General features: G+C 45.5%; 2 protein-coding genes across 2 annotated transcripts in view; one reads left to right on the forward strand and one right to left on the reverse strand.

Moving 5' to 3' along the window:
- The window catches only part of LOC106655463 (CDC42 small effector protein homolog), a 72,581-nt gene that overhangs the window by 26,378 nt on the left and 26,865 nt on the right, over positions 1-19,338 (forward strand). The window lies entirely within an intron of this gene.
- On the reverse strand, positions 14,778-18,185 carry LOC106655398 (probable 2-oxoglutarate dehydrogenase E1 component DHKTD1 homolog, mitochondrial). Its single transcript, XM_023457496.1, is given in 9 exon segments — positions 14,778-14,885; positions 14,955-15,040; positions 15,115-15,186; positions 15,265-15,388; positions 15,455-16,364; positions 16,441-16,598; positions 16,925-17,370; positions 17,373-17,981; positions 18,041-18,185. Coding segments are annotated over 9 exon segments (2,658 nt in total).

Here is a 19,338-nt window from a genome sequence, read left to right on the forward strand (position 1 = left end):
GAGCCTGTTAAAATTGCCCTCGAGTCGGAAAAGTTGCCACGCGATCGCTCTCGTTCAGAAGAGTTTTACGCCAGCTGTCCTCGACGTTAATAACAGAAATTCGACTTTCTGCTGATTGCCTCGAAGCGAAGTCCGCACAGCATCGAGGAGAATAAAAAAAAAAGTTGCGACCGATGATCCGAGGATCGAATTTCCAAGTGCAACGTAACAGAGCGTATTTCATTTATAAATCTTCTGCGGAAAATGAAGAGGGAGAGAAAAAAGTATCGGCGTGAGCATATTGCACGTAATCCTCTCGCGAGGAAAGGAAAAAGTCTCATCGATTATTCGATGCGCGTCTCTCGTACCGCCAACAATACACGCGCTCGCACAATGCGGCCAGGTACAACACACACGTAAGAGAAGCTCCTGGATTCTGTGCGGATACTATAGGCACGGAGACTAATCGAATTATCGTGCGCAGGTCTCTCTCCGTCTCTCTCTGAACTTAATTAGAGTTTGACTTCCTGAAAAGCTACCGTTGCTGCTGTGGCTGCTACCTGCCATGTGCTCTCGCGGGAGATATTTTCGTGCGCAAAGTCGAGACGGGCCTCTCTCTCGCTACGTAATGAGGGTACCTGCATGCATAAATGCATCGGCAGCAGCCAAGGCACCTATATGGTAATATCGGCTCTCGAGTTGTGCTCGTAAAGTTATATACACATAGAGAGAGATCGGTATTATAAGAGAACTTTGAGAGAACTGCCAGAAGACAGATTCTCCGTGGAACTGACAGATGAAAAGCGCCACACGAGCTTAGGGTATAGGCCGTATAGGAGAAGGTGATGAACGAGCCGAGATAAAACTGTAAATTGAGTAAGCTCCTAATATTTCGGTTGTCGTCGTTGCACAATACACCAGCACGATGCAGGGGGGCAGAGCAGCGCAGCGCAGCAAAAACTTGCGAAGCGGACAGTCAATTATCGCCCATCTATTATCTGTTTCAGTGTGCGTGTGCGTATACGCACGACCAATGAATATTTACAAGTCCCAGTACGAGAGGGTATATGAAATTAGCCGCGACCAATTATAATGCATTTATGCGCGAGAGAGTATATATAAGCTCGAGGTTTCGAGCAAAGGGAGTGAATTCTTCGAGCGCAGCAGGTACCTACTGCCACTACTGCATGTATTATATTATACACCTAAGCGCGCGCGCATGCGAGCAAAAAATTTATGTATATTCCTCCTTTCACTTGCAGATCGAGATATAGCTTACTCTTTAAATATATATTGCCTCGCGATGTTGCGGACTGTGCCGCGGCTGCATTTTAACTCGTTTCAGGCTCGCGAGTTTAGTTTAGTTTACCGTCCGTTCGAGTGAGAGAGAGAGAAAAAAAACTTGCGAAACGCGCCACAATGAGTTAACGACGATAAAGCAGTTTAAAATATTTTGCAATAGATATAAATATATCTAACGTCCATCTGTCAGCAGAAATTGAGCAAAGTTGGCGTGGAAACCCAAATTTTCGTATAACATCGGAAGCAAAAAACTTTTCCTCTTGTTTGTCGTTTTATATTGCGGGCGAGATTCCAAAAGACGCTAGAGAGAGAGAGAGAAGGGAGAATCAAATCGCGGTCGTTGTCCTATATATTTTATTACGTTCGAAAAGTTTTGTGAACCGTAATTTAACACAGACAATGGGCCGATGAATTAGAGTAGATTAATTTATGCACTGCGTCTCTTGGATCGACCGACGCGCGCAAACTTTGCGTTTGTTTTGAAACACGGCTCGATACGTATTATTCAAATTCCTCGTCACCTTATGATCCTCGAAAAACAGCTCGTGTAATTCCTTTGTGTTTAGTTCATTTTTTTGTTGTGTACGCGCTGATTATATACGACGCGATGAAGATCGGAACCTTTACTTTTGTCGCTTCTATATGTGCGTGAGTGAAAGGTGACGCGCTCAAATTTTTACTCGATTATTGTATAGGCAACGATACGATCAAAACTCGTACGCATGATTCAAGAATGATTCATTGGTCCACGAATCTTTGTACGTTTCTTCATTTTCGTCGTCATCGTCGTTGTTATTATCATTATTATGAATTATTTTATTTTTGCGAACTCGAACGCAGGCAATAAACTCGCCGTGCGAAAGGAGCCTTCGTTTCACGGAAAATGCAGAATTTCTATTTGAATCGATTTTGTGTGTGTGTGCGCGCGCGGCACACGATCGTCATAAGTATTGCAGCAACTGCTGCAGCTTTCTTATAACTGGCGCGCGCGCGCGGGAAAATTTCCCATTCAAAATTTAACTACTTTTCGCGCGATAATCTTTCATAAATCACGCGGGAGCACGGCAGAGAATATCGAATAGATTTTACCGATCGCACACGTAGATAATGTGAATAAATAAATTTTAAATACTTTCAAACAGTTTCTTATATCGCGATCAGCAAAGGAAAATCAATCTCTCTCTCGACGATATTGGAACGAGAATCATCTAACCCAATTCCATTGCGAAACGCATCCTTACGCGAATGCTCGACTCGTCGTCGATCGATCGGCTAATAAACAGCTCGTACATCGATTGTTTATAACACTTTAGAGAGCAACGCCATCATCGATTATACTCGCGCATTCGGCAGTTTTACGTCGTCGTAAATATATCATCGAAAATCGGTGTTGCTGTTGTTGCGCGCGGAGGGCGGAAGCGAATCGCTTTGATCTACGACTCGATAAACCGTAAATAATAACTCGGCTACACTTTTGCGCGACTTCGAAACGCGTTTCTCTGCAGGCGGATAACGATCGTCGCGAAAAAAAATTCCTATTATCGACTCCATTGCTTCGTTTTTCCAACTGCAACAGCAACGACGACGCGTTTGTATAATACTTTATACATATACGTGTATATAGCTGAGCAGCTGTGGCGCGAGAGGACAATGCGATTCGTAACGGTACTGCCTCCTCGTGGGTAGAAGTGTTGTTGTCCGCCTCTTACACACCGCAGCCGCTTCCAGGTCAGTTTCCAGGTCAGCCGGACAAACCTTTTAGATTTTTATATTTATTTTATATCAACGCAGACACAGCGGCCGCAACGCGCGCACGATGCTGCTGCGTGCTCGAGAGAGAAAGAGCCACGAAAGGGCGATAAGAATGCGGTTTATAATGTCTTTTTTTTTTTTGTTTGCCGTTGCCGCGACTCTCTGCGCGTTGTCCGGTTAATATAACACGCTTTCTTTTCACGCGCACACAAAGGAAATTGCGCTTCCGCTGCTTGTTGATCCTCTTCTCTCTCTCTCTCTCTGTCTTGTCTTTTCCTTCCTCTATCCGCGCGGAAAGAAGAGGTGCCAATGGCTATATTGTTTAGTTATATCGATATCGCTTACCGGTCGCGGGGGACAAACATTAGTTTTTTTTTCGCAAACGAAAATCATCTCTTCGAAACTCGAGAGACGGATAAATATTGGTACATAACGGCGCGAGTATAATTATCACTCGCGATTCCTGCTAAAACTTACTGCTACCTGCTACGAGGCTCGGAGCAGCGGCACGATGATAAGCACGCGACGAAAGAGAAAGTTGCTAGGCTCGGAAATCTTCTCTCTCTTTCTCGCGTGTCGAGTCATATTTATAATATAATACGTTATATTCTAGTTTGCGCCGCGTGTGTCTAGCGTTAAAACGAGCAGCCGCGCGCCAAAAACCGCGAGCTTCGTCGTAATCGATACACGTTTATTATCACGCAATACTCGCTCGCGTACGTCCAAGTTTATAAGTCAATTTTCGCGCATGGAAAAGCTCCGAAAAACATCGTGCTCCCCTATATTCGGATGACAGGCTAATGATCGACACACGAGAAGCGCGCGGCGTACTACGATGCGTCAGCTCGCAGCACCGAGACTTTCTCTCCCGCACTTGTGTGTATAGATGTGTGTGCGCGAAACCAATTATATACATCTCGTGCGCGCGTGTGTGTGTATATTATACCGTTGTACAGCATAGTGTATTATACACTGCTCGCGATGGACGCGTATATGTATAATTAAAAAGCCGTGCGCTATGCGCGCTCAGGATGACTTCGAGGAAAGTAAAGCGCAAACGGAAGAGCGAGAGAGAGATTAAAGAGCACATGTAGCTGCACAATAGGTGCGTGTGGGTGTGAGTTTTCCACGTGTCGTGTGCTGCAGCAGGTGCAGTACGCGAATTTCGTTCGGTTTTTTCGTGGAAAAAAATTGGGTGCGATCGTGGCACGGTTCATCGACTCGTTCGGTGTTGCGTACTTATTGATTTTTTTTTAAGAGAAAAAATGGGGTTGTAGTGGCAATTTTATTTTAAAGAAAAATGAAAAGAATGGAGGGTACAAGAAAATTAATGATTTATTTCGACTTTAACACTTATACAAAGCGATTTTAGATTACTGTTTTTATACAAATACATTCATAATCGATCCTATTTACAATTGTTCGAGCTATGCCCCGCAGCCGCCAAGGCTATATGACACAAATCTTTATTCGTCAGCTGGTCGATGATCATCTCGCACATCTCGATCGGCAGCCGATACCTTATCAGCTCCCAGAAAGGATCCAGCGCCCATCCGCGAAAGAATCCCCTCCACATGCTCTCGCACAGATGCAGAGCGCAAGCCTCTCGATGTCCCGCCGCGAGCTCGTACCAACGCGTCTCCTCGCGCGGAAACTCGAAGTAATCCTGGCACGTGACTCGTTTCGCCGCCTCTCTCGGTCGCAGCCGCGTCAAGTCGTAGAGCGTCAGACCGGGATTCACCATTATCTCCTTGGCTTTTCTCGCGAACTCTTGGTCCGCGTCCAGGCGATGACGTCTCTCGTGGTACGCCGACGCCTCGAAGAAACCGTCGTCGTCGAAAAATTTCATGATCGTCAGGGCGTCGTCTCGGATCAGCTCGTAGCCGCTTTTTTCGAGACTTTTCACGATGGCCAGAACTTGACACGCCAGTCTCAATTTATAGACGAGCAATAACGTGTACTGCTCCGCTTCGAATTTCTTGGCGAAGTATGTCTCGTTGGGGAAAACGAAGTTGGACAAATCGGCGCCATTGTCCAAGAGTAAGTCGACCGAGTCCGGCTGGAGATTCGCCACGGCCCATTGCAGAGGTGTCCGACCCAAATCGTCCTGCGCGTCGATCTGCACCGGCTGATGTTTTTCTCTGCTTATTTCGAATAACAACACCATCAAATCGTAGACGTCGTATTCGTACTTGCAAAGAACGTGCAGAACTGTCGATCCCTCCGCATTGGTGAGATTAGGATCCGCACCTCTTCTCAGCAGCAATTCGAACAGTTTTATTTGTTTACCAGTCAAAACGTAGTGTAAAGCCGTGTTACCCTTTTTATCCCGAACATCGACGTGCACTCTCTGCTGCATATCGTCACTGATCTTGAAAAATAACTCAGCCAATTCGTCGTCGCACTCGCCCTCGCACATAACATGCAAAGGAGTCGATCCATCCTCGTTGACCGAATTGGGATCCGCACCGTTCCTCAGCAGCAACTTGGCCAATTGCCTTCTGCCACGAGCCAGAGCCAAGTGTAGCGGTGTCCGACCCCGATTGTCTCGAGCGTTGACCTGCACCTCTGGGTGTCCGTCGTCGCTGCGCTCGAATATCATCTTGGCCAAGTCGACGTTGCAGCACTTTTTGCAAATAACGTGCAAAAATGTCGATCCCTCCTCGTTGGCCAAATTCGGATCGGCATTTCTGCTCAGCAGCCATTTGACCATCGTCGTGTTCTCGTATTCCAGGGCCACGTGCAACGGTGTGTTACCGAAATTGTCTCGGGCATCGATCAGCACCGGACGATGATTTTTTTCGCCGAGCTCGAACAATGTCTCCACTAAGTCGACGTTGCCGTAGTACGTCCTGCTCATGAGATGAAGAGATGTCGATCCGTCCTTATTAGGCATATTGAGGTCGGCGCCGTGCTTCATCAGAGTTTCGACTATTTCCTCGTGATAACCGATCAGAGCTAAATGTAGAGGCGGATCGACTTCTTGCGCGAGGCAATTGGGATCCAGGCCGAGCTCGAGAAATTTTTCGACGACGTCTTCGAAGCCGAACTGGCAGGCCACATGAAAATGCGTCAATCCTTCCTCGTCTGTGTAGTTCACGTCGAATCTGTCGTAGATTGTAAAAAGCTCGCGGATCACGTGTTCTCGGTTACAGCACCAGCTTCGAGCCTCGAGATGCACCGGTGTGGTGCGACGCAAAATCGGTTTGCCGTCTTGACCGACGTCGGGCTTGTCTTTGTAGCCGGTGCGAGCCACGAACTCGATAATTTGTTGTCGTTGAAAACAGGGGATTACTTCGCTGCTATTTTCCGACCCCGCAAAAAGCCAATCGATTTCCTCGCCTCGAAAAAGGCCCCAAAGATCCGAACGTAGTTTGCCCTTCCAATCGCTGATCAAGAAGTAAAGTTGACGCATGAATTCTTTTCGCTCGTCATCGATCTCCCAATTGAGCTTTTCTCGCATACTCTTCAATCTGTCTAATTTTTGTCGGTTCACATGATTATCGATTTCGTCGACCCCACCTTCGACTTCTTTATCAAAAATTATATCGGATTCGTCATCGAACGAGGACATCTTTTTGCACTATCACAGTTCACACACACACAACGCACAGTCACTTATTGATTTTTTTCATCTATACGAGCCGAATTTTTTGCTCTACACACGGCGGCGTCGTTACATGTACTGACTATCCTCGTAGGGCTACTACCGTCTATATATAGAGTTTTGAGAAAACTGGTGGGCGAGGCTAAAAAAAATACAAGAATTGCTATTAACGTTTTGTACGCGCGCAGCAGCGAGAGAAAGACAGAAATACATCGCATTGATTTTTCAAGTTTTTGGAGTTGGTATTGTATACAATTCGATGTTTATCAAAGGCTCTTTTTTTTTATCTTTTTTTCGATGTAAACTGCGGTGCATTATTACGAACGACGCACCTTTATATATATAGCTTCTCGAGCCGAAGAAAAGGAGGAAGTGCGCAAAGAGAGGTAGAGAGAGCTTTGTAAAAACAAAAGCGCCTGTTACGCACAAGAAAGAGGTGTACGTGCGATACAATACATAACGTACAAAGCGAATCGTCCAAAACGTAGTTGTCAGACTTTAAAACGATACGTATTACGTGTATATTCATTTCGTTGTTGTGCAAGTGCGGCGCGCAAGTTCGAGTGTGCGTCTGTGTGTTTGTTTAAACGGGCAAGAAGCTTTTCAAAGTGCATATGATATACACGCGGAGGAAACGGGACAGAGAAGAGAGAGAGAGAGGCGCGTTTTAACGCGCGTCTATTGTGTGTCGAGTGTATATGCGTACGCGACATTGTGGAGAAAAAAAAATTTTTCTTCTCTTTTGCCACAGTACAGTCGCCGCCGCTGCCGGTGGTATTATTATTGTAACAGCGCCACGGCGGTCGGTGGCTGCGTAATTGTGTCGCCGCGGCGACTCGTGACTCATTTGTCAGGATGTTCATTCGAGCCCCGGCATAACGACCCGTGTGTGATATAATAATAGCTTCGAGATTGCTTGTGTAAACATTGCTATAATACACGCAATAATACGCATAGATTTTACGATCCAAGACAACGATTATTATTTAAAAAAATATATAAAAAAGACAATTTTTTGTCGCAACGTTTTGCTATATTATATATGTGTGTGTGTATGTGTGTCGCAGCAGCAGCTCCTTCCGCGCGACACGACACGATCGCAGCGAACGTTTTGCCGCATTGCGCGCTGCAGCAGTTTTCAGGCAGTCTATATGGCACACAAGCTGCTGCTGCTGCTGCTCAGCTACTACTACTATATCTCTATATACGTATATAAATTCCCTCCTCCCACGGGAGATTCCTCCTTCGCTACTGCTCCTACTACCGTGTGCGCATTTTTTCCTCTTTCTATTTCTCCTTTTCTTTTTTTTTTCGCGAGCTTTCATTTCAACTCGACTCGTCGGGGATATAGTATACTTACTTTTCGACTCACGCTCGGCTTGGCTTGGAGCTTCTTTTTCATTTTTCTTTTTTTTTCTCCCCATACGTTATGTGTATATCTCGTTTGCTTCCTCTTTGAGTGAGCAAGTGGGTGTGTGTGTGTGTATGTACATCGAAACGAAGTTAGCCTGTTTTTCGTACTCGAAAAGTCACGCAAATCATATATACAACAATAGGCACTTCGTCACACGCCGTCTCGCGAACAATATATATAATTTAAAAATAATATCCTGCCCGATTCCCTGCTCTCTCTCGTTTTTCTCTTCCACCCTTAAAAGGTACTTTGCGCCAAGCTCTCTAACCCCCGCACCGGAGGCAAGAAAAAAGCTCTCTCTTTCTCTCTCAGCGTCGAGCTTTTTTGCAGCAGCAGATCACACACGCGTGCGAGCTTCGTACGTACGTGGATAATCTCTCCGCGTGCTGGCATGTGTGGTGGCTTATTGCACGCACGAGTACGTCAAAATTGTCGCCCCCTCCCTCCGCCCCACACACAACCCGATGTACGTCGACCAGACGATCCGTGAATCAGTCCGACGACGACGACGGGGGTCAACGAACCGGCGTGCAGCTATCATAAAACCCGAAGCTCTTTCGTGTGTATAATAGTTTTTTTGGCTTTTTATACCACTCTTGCTCTATTTTTTCTTGATACTTCGCTGTGATTTTTTGGGGTTTGGCTGTTTTCCTTTTTCTTTGCACTTACGATATATATTACGCAATCGGGGAACTAGCTGATCTGTGCGCATATGCGCACACATGTTTTTTTTTTTTTTTATATACTACGTAGACGTGACTTGGAAAGCGTCCAAATGTCATTTATACAAACATATACGCGCGCGAACCCGTGTGGTGTCGATAAAAAAGAAAGGCCTACATTTTGCGGAACTATAAACATAATTGATTGGCCGTTGAACCGGCGTCTCGTGGAAATAGTGCCTTTCATCTTTCTCTCTCTTTCTCTCACTGTGTCTTGCTATATTCCGCAATATTTATTATACATAAAAAAAGTAGGGAAAAAGGAGGTATAGGGCAAAAAATATCTATATAGCTGCAGTGTACTACCTATTACACTGATAACCTCTCGCAGGATCCAATCCTCGCTGCGGCTCTTACTTCAATTGCGGAAATCTCTTCTCTCTCTCTCTCTCTTTCTATCTCTGGCACGGCAGAAAGCCGAGAAAGAGACGAGGCCTCCGAGGTACTTGACCCATTTCGCATTTTCACATTTATACACATCTGTGCTTACGTGTGTGCGTGTGTGTGTGCTGTGTATAAAGCGTACGATATAATATATATTTCCCGAAGGCGAGTGTATCATAGCTACGGTGCGCTCTTGGTCTGTATATACGCGACAAGTGCGTGCTGTATTTAAAATGAAAACAATCGCTCTCGGATCGATGGCCGTATATAAAATTGCGCAAAGCAGCAGCGCGCAAAATCGATAAGATATATACAATCGTTGTGTTTGTTTACCTATACTTACCGTACACGCGATCTCGTATTAATAATACGCGAGATTTCTGCGGTAAAGTGCGAAAGTCGCTATATCATATACGTATATACGATTGATTTGCGAGTGAAAAGTTCGAGATCGCGCGCGTACATTATATATATTATTGCTTTCTCTCGGTCGCTCTTGCTTTTTTTTTTTATTAGCGCAATAAAATATACAGATCTCGTATGTAATGTATAAACGATGCGTGTTTAGATTAGGGGACCGTTTAAAAGTAAATAAAAAAATTATTCTCGATCGCCCATTATAAAATAAATATACACGGTGAGGCATTAAGTTGTATATTATTAATTACCATATAATTATTATTATTCCGGCGCCAAGACTAGTAGTTTATGTACGAATGAAAGTTGGACGATTACGTGTCTCGCGCGCGAAATTGGTACACATCGCACGCACACACACGCGCTAGTATCATATATTTTCTCCAGCGCGCGTAAGGAGCGATAAAAATCGCGGGCGTCGATGATCAGTGTCATCTTCGTCGTCGCGAAAAGTCATAAACTAATTCAAGCCGATTCGAGGAAATTCATCTCGGAAGCGTCTGTATCGTTGTTGTTGCGTATATAAAAAAAAAGAGCGCATCGCGCACAAAAGGAAGGCGCTCGCAATGACGTGTATATATAACACAAGCTCGCTGCAGGGCGACACTTTCTTTTCGCTCGTCGTTACGTGGGTGGCAATGACTCTTTTACACATACAATAATATGATCGTTGCACTCGCTCGATCTTTTTTTTTTTTTCGTGAAAGTCCGTGGCTCGACTCGTTTACGACGTGCACCGAAATCCACGATCATCTCTCGTGGTCTTTGTACAATTTTTTTTTTTATATTAAACGATTTAGCGGTGTGTATAATCATCGGCGAACAATATAAAAATGTCACGAATCACTCGCGAACTGCACCATTATTTCTCCTCCCACTACTACTACTGCCACTTATACATCCTCGGCAGCTTCTCGGTTTTCTGCAGCGTGAAATCGTCGGCGGCGTCTTTTCTCGGCGTCACGATTTCCTTATTTTCCTCCTCAGTCGCTCAACGGGAGAAATTGTTCTCTCTCTGCAGTCGATCTTTTGTGTATAAAGATATACTCTTGGCAAAAAACGAGCTACAGTGCAACTTTGCGAGATATGTGTGTGTGGACGCACAACAGGTTTTCCAATGCCTCTCCGATCGATATCAGGTGTTGTATTCTATTGATATTTTATCATTAAAGCCACTTTTAGATCGCCCATTGATTAATACGAACTGCTGCTCCACACCGTCGTCGCCGCTATCGCCGCCGTACGGCGAGACGAATATAGCCGAAGGGGGGAAAAAGGATATTTCATCGCGGCGAGAGGATCGGAGCGAGAAAAAAGTAATGATAAAAAGAAGAAGAAGATTTTTGCGAGCTCGACCGAGTGTATAATATACGAGTTTATCAAGGTCGATGAGTCGAGGTCTCGTCTGTTTTTATTCGCATCGATCTCGTGTGCTGCTGCTGCTGCTGCTGCTGCCTACACATACATCACGATTTATAAATATCATCTCAAAGTGTGACAATAATTCTTTAAAACGGTTTAAACGCAATCAAAATAAAAATCAGATCGTGTTCGTGTCAAACGGACCCGGTCAGTTACAAGCTCGAGCTCGTCTCCTGCGCTTGTTTTTCGTCGAGACTGGCCGTAAACACACGGACACGGACGACATCCTTTAAAGGGATCGAATGACGTCGTGGAATTTCTGCGGAATACGCAGCGATATCCCCCGTGTTGGATTTTTCGGGCTCGACGAAACGGTGGCGTGCACACACGAACACGCGTCGGATCTTATTAAGGCCAACCAAAAGTGACTTTTCAAGCAGCAGCCATTCTTTGATCGAACTCGATCGTTGCCGCCGTCGCCGCCGCCGCATACATAAGTGGGTACTGCATAAACCACGTAATCAGCAGCCCGCGCACCGACGGACGAGCACCCGAGAGAATTTCATAGCTTCTTGTAACGAGCTTTTTAATCGGGTTACGATGGATTTTCCATAGTTGACGAATTGGATAAATTTTATGGCGCTTATAGCGCGCGAGGTATATTTTTTTGCCCGCGTTTTTATCTCCATTACGAAAACGTCATGGATCTAGCGCGTGCGTCTCTCGACAAAGTCGTAATATCAATTTATCATAATTCTCATTCGCAGCGTACGAAGCTCGAAACAATTGATCGATTCAAGGCTGTATAATATGCACAGGCGCGCGAGCTCGCGCTCGTGCCGAGAAAATCCGACCGCTCGATTCGAAATGTATATTACAACACGTACACCCATAAAATATTTAAAAAATCGCGTGGTGCGGTGAAATTATTAAAATTCACGCTCAAGTATAACGAGGGTACGAAAAAAGAGCAGAAAAAAGTTTATACGGTGAATTCGCGATTCTGGAAAAAGGCACACTACGCCGCCGCGTATACTCGAGTTCGCTCGCCTGCATAATAATAAAATATGCAAAATAAAGTGTCGCGAGAATCTCTGACCCGAACCTGGCGGCAAATTGCGTTAGCTCATTAGTTACACGCTTTTTTTTTCCTTTCTTTACGTTTCGCGCGTCAGGTTAAAAGCTCGCAGAAAAAAAAACTTCTTTTCGCTTCGAAAGATTGCGTTACGGCCGCCTCGAGTTCGTATCAAACGTATTATATACCATAGCCAACCTGAAATATTAATAATAAGAGGCTCCCTATCCTAAGAACGGGAAAAATAAAGCTCACGGCTTTTGCTCGAGCTCGAAATGGCTGCGTTAGATACTTTTGTGCAATCGAAAAAATATTACGCGTGACGCCGACGACTCTGCTGCTGCACAGAGAGAACAGGAACAAACTGCCGAGCGTATACGCGAGCGCATAAATTTTATCTTAAAAAAATGTATTAAAGCCTCGTCGTCGTCCTATGTAAATTTTTCGCGTAAAACACGAGTATAGGCAGCATTGCAGCAGCAGCAGCATCACGAGCCTCCCTCGTACAGCAAGAGCTCGAGTCGAGTTCGCAGCAGCAGCAGCCTCCCCATGTACACTCCCCCATAGTTTGTCTGCGATTTGAAAAGGGGTTCCTCGCTTTCGCTCTCTCTCCTCTCGACATCCCTCGCTTTTCCAAGCTCCGGTTCTACTCTACCTATATGGTATAGTATATGTACCCTCGCCCCGCCGGAGAAAACGGATGACTCATCGGCGGCAGCGGTGGCTGCTGCTGATGCTAAAGCTCGCCAGCTCTCTCTCTCTTTCGTTTCAACGCGCTCGCGTTGGGGGTCAGGGATGTATTAATACGTATGTATAAGGGGGGGCCTCGCTCGACAGAGAGATACAAGCTTTCGTTCTCCTATGTGTGCTGCGTGTGGTCAAAAAAAGATACATCCAAAACGTGTCGTTACGTTTCGACCAACGCCATAGAGCTTTTTCACATACATATATACCTGATACGTTATATTGTTTCCGAGGCTATCGTCGCGAGGCGAAGGCACTTGTATACACTTATACACTTATCGATCGCGTCATTCTCTCTCTCGCACATAATACACTTGTCGACACAAAAGAACCTAACGTTCTGTGTTACATACCGCTTTCTCTCTCTCTCTCTCTCTCTCGCTCTTAATTCCTCCTCCGCCTCGCGTCGACGACGACGACGACGCGGTGTTGCATTTTATGCGAGGCGACGATAATAATGTATTATACGCCACGGGGCCTTTCGTCACTCGATCGCCTCGTATACGCGCGTTATATTCAGTACGAAGTAATTGATATTTTAGCTCTTTATTATAAACGCCTGGCCGCTTGGCTGTGTGCAATATACTATTACACGCGCGCGCGCGCGCCACTCTCGTTCTCGTTATTATATCTCGCGTCGAGAGTGAGAGTAAAAAAAAAACTGAAGGTTTTTGCCTTTCGTCTCTCTGCGTCTCTCTCTCTCTCTCTCTCTCTCTTGTGAGGGATGGTCCAGCTGCGACGCGACGCGACGCACGAGGGAGAGAAAGCTTTTACGCGCACTTTGTATATTATGAATGTGTGTATACTATACGTACGCGATAGTGCGCGCGGTCTCTTCTTTCTTTTCTCTCTTTTTCGGTCTCGTTCGCTCTCTACGTTTTATGGCGCGCTCGATGTGCGTTTAGCGTTGTTGTCGTCTCGACGTACGATGTATATACGATATAAAGTAGTAGCTCATCGATTGCTTCGGAAATTCCGTTGTCGAGTGCACGCCGACGCCGCCGCCGGATCGTCGCGGCTGTGTTTTTCCTTTTTTTTCTCTCTTTTCTCGTCCCGATGTATCGTGGAGATGGTAGAGAGAGAGAGAGAAAAATTGCAGACTCGCTGTTCGCTGACGCTGCTGCTCTTTTTATTTTTCGCGTATTATACTTCAAACGTATAGCATAGTGGTACACCGGTCGAGAGCTTTGATCGAAAAACCGCATAGAGAGAGATTTTCACTCTTTTCTCCGATTGTTATATTAAAATGGCCCGCAGCGGTAATAGCAGCAACGATCAATCGGTGGCCATAATCGAACGTCAATCTCCCGTGTATATATATATATTTTTTTTTTTGTTCCACCGCCGTCGTTTCACTCGAAACCGCACAAAAGCATTGTCTTGCGCGCTCGGTGCAGCGCACTTCCATTATAAATATTATCTCTATATCGGGCCCCAACAGCAGCCTTGCGTATACATACCTTGTACTCCCCTCTTTATTTTTCCGCGATATATGTATTTGCATAATTGCAACAGAGGCATATACACATCGAAATCGATTATTCATCTCTCTCTTTCTCTTTTCAGCTGTTCGATATTTATAAGTGCGTATGTGTGTGTGCGTGTATGTACAGAGTCTCGTAATAAATATATAATAGTCAGTCTGCGCAGCTCGATTTATAAATTACGCGCGGAGAGATGTTAAAAGAGCGGATCGCGCGGCGGACTCGTTTTTTTCCTACCTACAGCTATAGCCGACATTCGTATACACGTATATTGATATACAGTTGGCGATTCGCTGCAGGCCAGCAGCCGAGTATAACTTTTGTTACTCTGTCCTTTTTTTTCTGACCATCTATGGTGTATTTTTCTTGGAGTATTGAATAAGATTTCAGTTAAGGATTCATGGATTTTTAGAATTTTAATTTATTTTTCCGACTTTTTTTAAAATAAATCTTACTTGTACGCGATCGAGTGTTTTTAATTTCGACCAGATTAGTTATTTTTATCATAGATATTGGCTACAATGCATATTAACTTTCATGTCATGGCAAACGGCTGAACGATGACATCTCTACTTTGTTTTTCGAACAATTTTCCAATACCAACGTTCGGCGTTGCGAGCGGCTCTCGACCGGAATAACGTAACTGTAAAAACGTCAAATTGTTTTTCGATAATCGTTCTCGCATTCGTAAATCTAGCGTATGGATACGTACCTTTCGACCGCACAGATTTTCGAATCGTGGCTTTATGAAACTCCAAGCTCCCATGTTTCGTGGCTCCTCTTGACTCCAAACGTAAGCTGCAATATTAAAAATTATTTGTAAGAAGCGCTCGAAGTTGTTACTCATTTTTTTCTTCATGTTCGATACCAACTTTGTGCATTTTTGTACATGCCGCATGTCAGTATGACTTTCGTGACGTTCTCGTCGATTGCTTTGTCGTCACCTATTTATAATTGATCACATTATTAATGATGATTATTAAATCGGTTGATCGAAAAAGGAACAAAAAAAGTACACAAACCGATAACAGATTTAAATGTCGTGCCGGTAGCTAACTCGTCGATAGTCGAAGTTACCGCGGGATTTCGGAGCATCGGTGCCTTCGGTGTGATCACTATCAACGGCTTCCTAAAGTTTCTCACCACCTTCGAATGAAAAAACAAATATGATAAATAAACGAATCGTTTCAAATATGTTTTTTCTCGTCGTACCTGTCTTCTCAGCAAATGAAAATACTGGGCAGGAGTCGACGGATTGACCACGTGCATATTGACATCGTCGCCGTCGACCTTGTCCTCTCGACTGTCGGTCATCTGCAAAAATCGCTCCAATCTGCCGGAGCTGTGCTCGGGTCCGGGCCCGTCGTAGCCGTGCGGCAGCAGAATCACCAGGCCGCTGCTCTGGCGCCACTTGGTCTCGCCGGCGCTCACGTAGGTGTCGATCATCGACTGGGCGCCGTTGCAGAAGTCGCCGAACTGCGCCTCCCAGATGGTCAGACAGTCGGGCAGGGTCACGCTCCAGCCGTACTCGTAGCCCAGCACGGCCTCCTCCGAAAGGACGCTGTTGGCCACCTCGATTTTGCCGATCTCATCGTCGTCGTTATTATTACCCACCGACGTCACGGCGTTGAGAGGCACGTACGACCGGCCCGTGAACCGATCGATCAGCACGGCGTGTCTCTGGACGAAGGTGCCCCGCTCGACGTCCTCGCCGCTGAGCCTCGCGTCGTAGCCCTGCAGCAGCAGACTGCCGAAGGCCACGGCCTCGGCGCTCGACCAGTCCAGGCCCCTGCCCGTCTCGATCTGCCTCAGTCTGGCCGCGACGTGACCCTCTCGCAGCTCGGGATGAACGCCGAACGTTTCGGGATACTCGACGCTCTTTCTACCGACGTACCTCAGAAGATCGAGATCGCAGCCCGTGTCCCAAGTGGTCACGTTGGCACCGGCTCGTTCGATCTTCGACCATCGGCCCCGAAGGTACGCGGCCTGCGGCTCGTAATCGTCGGCGCGTTTCAGGCACTCCTCGAGCTTCGACGTGTACTCGTCCGTCATCCTCGTGGCTGCATCGGCGCTCAGAACTTTGGCCCCGATCAGTCATTCGACGTAGCGATCGGGTATCGATCTGCGGACGAGAAAAAAAATTATACCGTCGGCGGTGATCTCGCAAAGAGTCCCCACGCACACACACGCACACTTACGGTCTGTTGTTTATGATTTTGTACATGAGCGGATTGGTAAAGGTCGGATCGTCGAGCTCGTGGTGTCCCCGGTATCGGAAGCAATTCAGATCGACGAACACGTCCTTGCGGAATTTTCTCTGATAATCGAAGGCGATGCGCGCGGCTCTGAGGACCATCTGCGCTCGACAAAAAAAAATACAATCCACAATTTTACAATATATACTCGATGAATATACGGAATAAGAAGAATTTTCATAAAATCTTATGCGTGATCATCTTGAAAGTCCTAGAAATGTTAGTAATTTCTTATTAAAAATTTATTCTGCAATATTTCTTGTAACAGGATTAATTAAGTTTCACGATACTGGAGTATTTTGTCTAGATTTTACCCTTCACATACAAAGTTACGTAAGAACTTTCACTGTCGACAATACACCTAACATCTTGCTTACGATTTTACGCAAGCTCGATATTTTCATCGCGGGGCTCGTCTATACGTTACCTCCGGATCGTCCGCGTTCACGTGCACCACGGGTGCCGCTACGAACTTGGCCAGATCCGTGCAGTACCTCGACGATCTGCCCCTCGCCGCGGGCTGAGTGTAGCCCAGCTGATTGTTCAGCACCACGTGCACGGAGCCGCCGATCTCGTAGTGCGGCACGCGCGACATCGCGAGGCACTCCTGATTCACTCCTTGGCCCGTGTACGCAGCGTCGCCGTGGATCTGCACGTTCAGCACTTTGTCGGCCCACCGGTTAGTGGCCTCTGCAGCGTCGTCCTCCGCGGAGTAATCGCCGTCACGGTGGAGCCGTTGAAGGGCGCGAGTCCGGCCCATCGCGACGGCGTTGACCGAGTCCAGGTGAGACGGATTGTGCAGCATGCCGACGCTCACTCGACCGTTGCCGAGCTCGGTCCGGCCGATCATGTGGAAGGAGATGTCGCCGGTGGCTCCAGCGGAAAGCCCATCATGCCCGTGATGAAGTTCAGCCGGCCACGGTGGGGCATGCAGAGTACCAGCTCGCGAAGCGAACTCTCGGGGCCCGAGCTCAGCTCGAAGAGCTCGTGAAAGAAGGCCAGCATGCTCTCGGCGCCCTCGCCGCTGCAGCGTATGACGTCGGGAAAGTTGCGGGCGAGAAATCGATCGAACGCCTGGCTCTCGAGCATCTCTCGGGCCACGGCGCGTCTGGTCTCGTCGGCGATCGGCTCGCGATGGACGGCCTCGTAGGTGCGCGCGAACCACTCGCGCTCCTCTTCCGTCTCGAGGTAGCTGAACTCGGCGGACATGCTGCCGCAGTAGAGGCTGCGCAAGATGTCCACGGCCTCGGCGAGACCGATCTCGCTCGACTCGTCATCGTTCGCGTAATTCAGTAAACCTCTCAAGGTGACTCGGTCGCTGTCCTTCAATCCGTACCTCGAGGGCTCGAGCTCGGCCACGGGAATCAATTTCGACAGTCGTATCGGATCTACGTCGGCCTGCTTGTGGCCGAATTCACGATAAGCTTGGACGAGTTGGTAGAAGTTGATATTTTTTTGACGGAGTTCCAGGTCAGCTTTCGCAACTGTAAACAAACATTGTCTCGTCGTACAAAAAATACTTTCGACAAGAGTATAAACTTACTTTGATAATCTCGCGGTCTTCGCTCTCTGTGTCCGTAAACTCCCGCAGCATCCTTGCCACTGCCGCTGCTCGACGCTACTCTCGAGCTTTGATTCATTTCGTCGTTGCTCGAGTTCGACTGCACAACGAAATCATGAGACGTCATCTGTCTGAAAGCACGGCGCGAGCTTTGCCTTATATCCGTTGTTATCGCGCATCTCGATGAGTGGACCTATTTTTATGTAAAGTGCGATTTATCGAGCGATTATCTCAAGCGATTACGTTTATCGAAATTAACGATTTGTCGCGTGCGCGTATGAGGCGAGATGCAGTGATGCAGCAAGTATTCCTTGTCGTGGCGCACAGTGGTACCAAACTGAAAAAAAATGATCTAAATTAAAGTGTCAAGGGATTTTAGCACGGAAAAAAAATCCAAAAATAGTGTCAGATTCGGGAGATCATGAGGAATCCAATGCCGTTTCCCTTTTTTAATTAGCTATTTGTTTAAACATTATACAGCTAATTGAAGTCTCTCATTATCAATTTGTTATAACATAAAATTTCCTAATTATTCATTTATTGAATTATCATTGCAATTTTTGTGAGCCGAAAGCTATCTCAGCTCATTGGTTATTTTTACAATCACTAAAATAGTATGAAAATTCAAAATTAATATTTGTTAATAATAATAATTGTTTCGTTAATAAACAAATGAAAAGTTAACGTGCAATATGTTGTTCTCATCACAATTAAGCATTTTAATTGGATTGATGGGAAATAATCATATCATTCTAATTTTTAACGACAATTGTTATAACAAACGATTGTTATAAACAAATTTTAAACAATTGTGAAATTTTGATTTCTTATACTTTTTTACACATATCGAATTTGATTATAGCTTAAATTTTTTTCCAACGAATCATAAACATTCAACAATAATATTTGTTGATAATTTTTTTATTTTGTTGATAAACAAATGGAAAATTAACGTGCAATATGTGGTTTTCGTTACGATTATGCATTGTCACTGTATTTACAGGCAATAAGCATATCAATTTAACATTCGACGATAATTGCTTAAGCAATTGTTATAAACAAATTATTAATAATGGTTAAATATCGATTCTGCATGCATTATTGTGCTAGTGAACACTCATTAGAATTGCATATTAATTAAATATCAAAGGATCACAATATTAGAGTGCATTTTTAATAATAATTTTTATTATTATCATTTATTATAAATTAACAAATTTAAATAAATAAAAAGTTTATTTTGGCCTTAATGAAAGAAATAATAATTTTATTGACTTGAA

Source organism: Trichogramma pretiosum, unplaced genomic scaffold, assembly GCF_000599845.2.
Source record: "Trichogramma pretiosum strain Unisexual culture from Peru unplaced genomic scaffold, Tpre_2.0 scaffold107, whole genome shotgun sequence".
Lineage (NCBI taxonomy): Eukaryota > Metazoa > Arthropoda > Insecta > Hymenoptera > Trichogrammatidae > Trichogramma > Trichogramma pretiosum.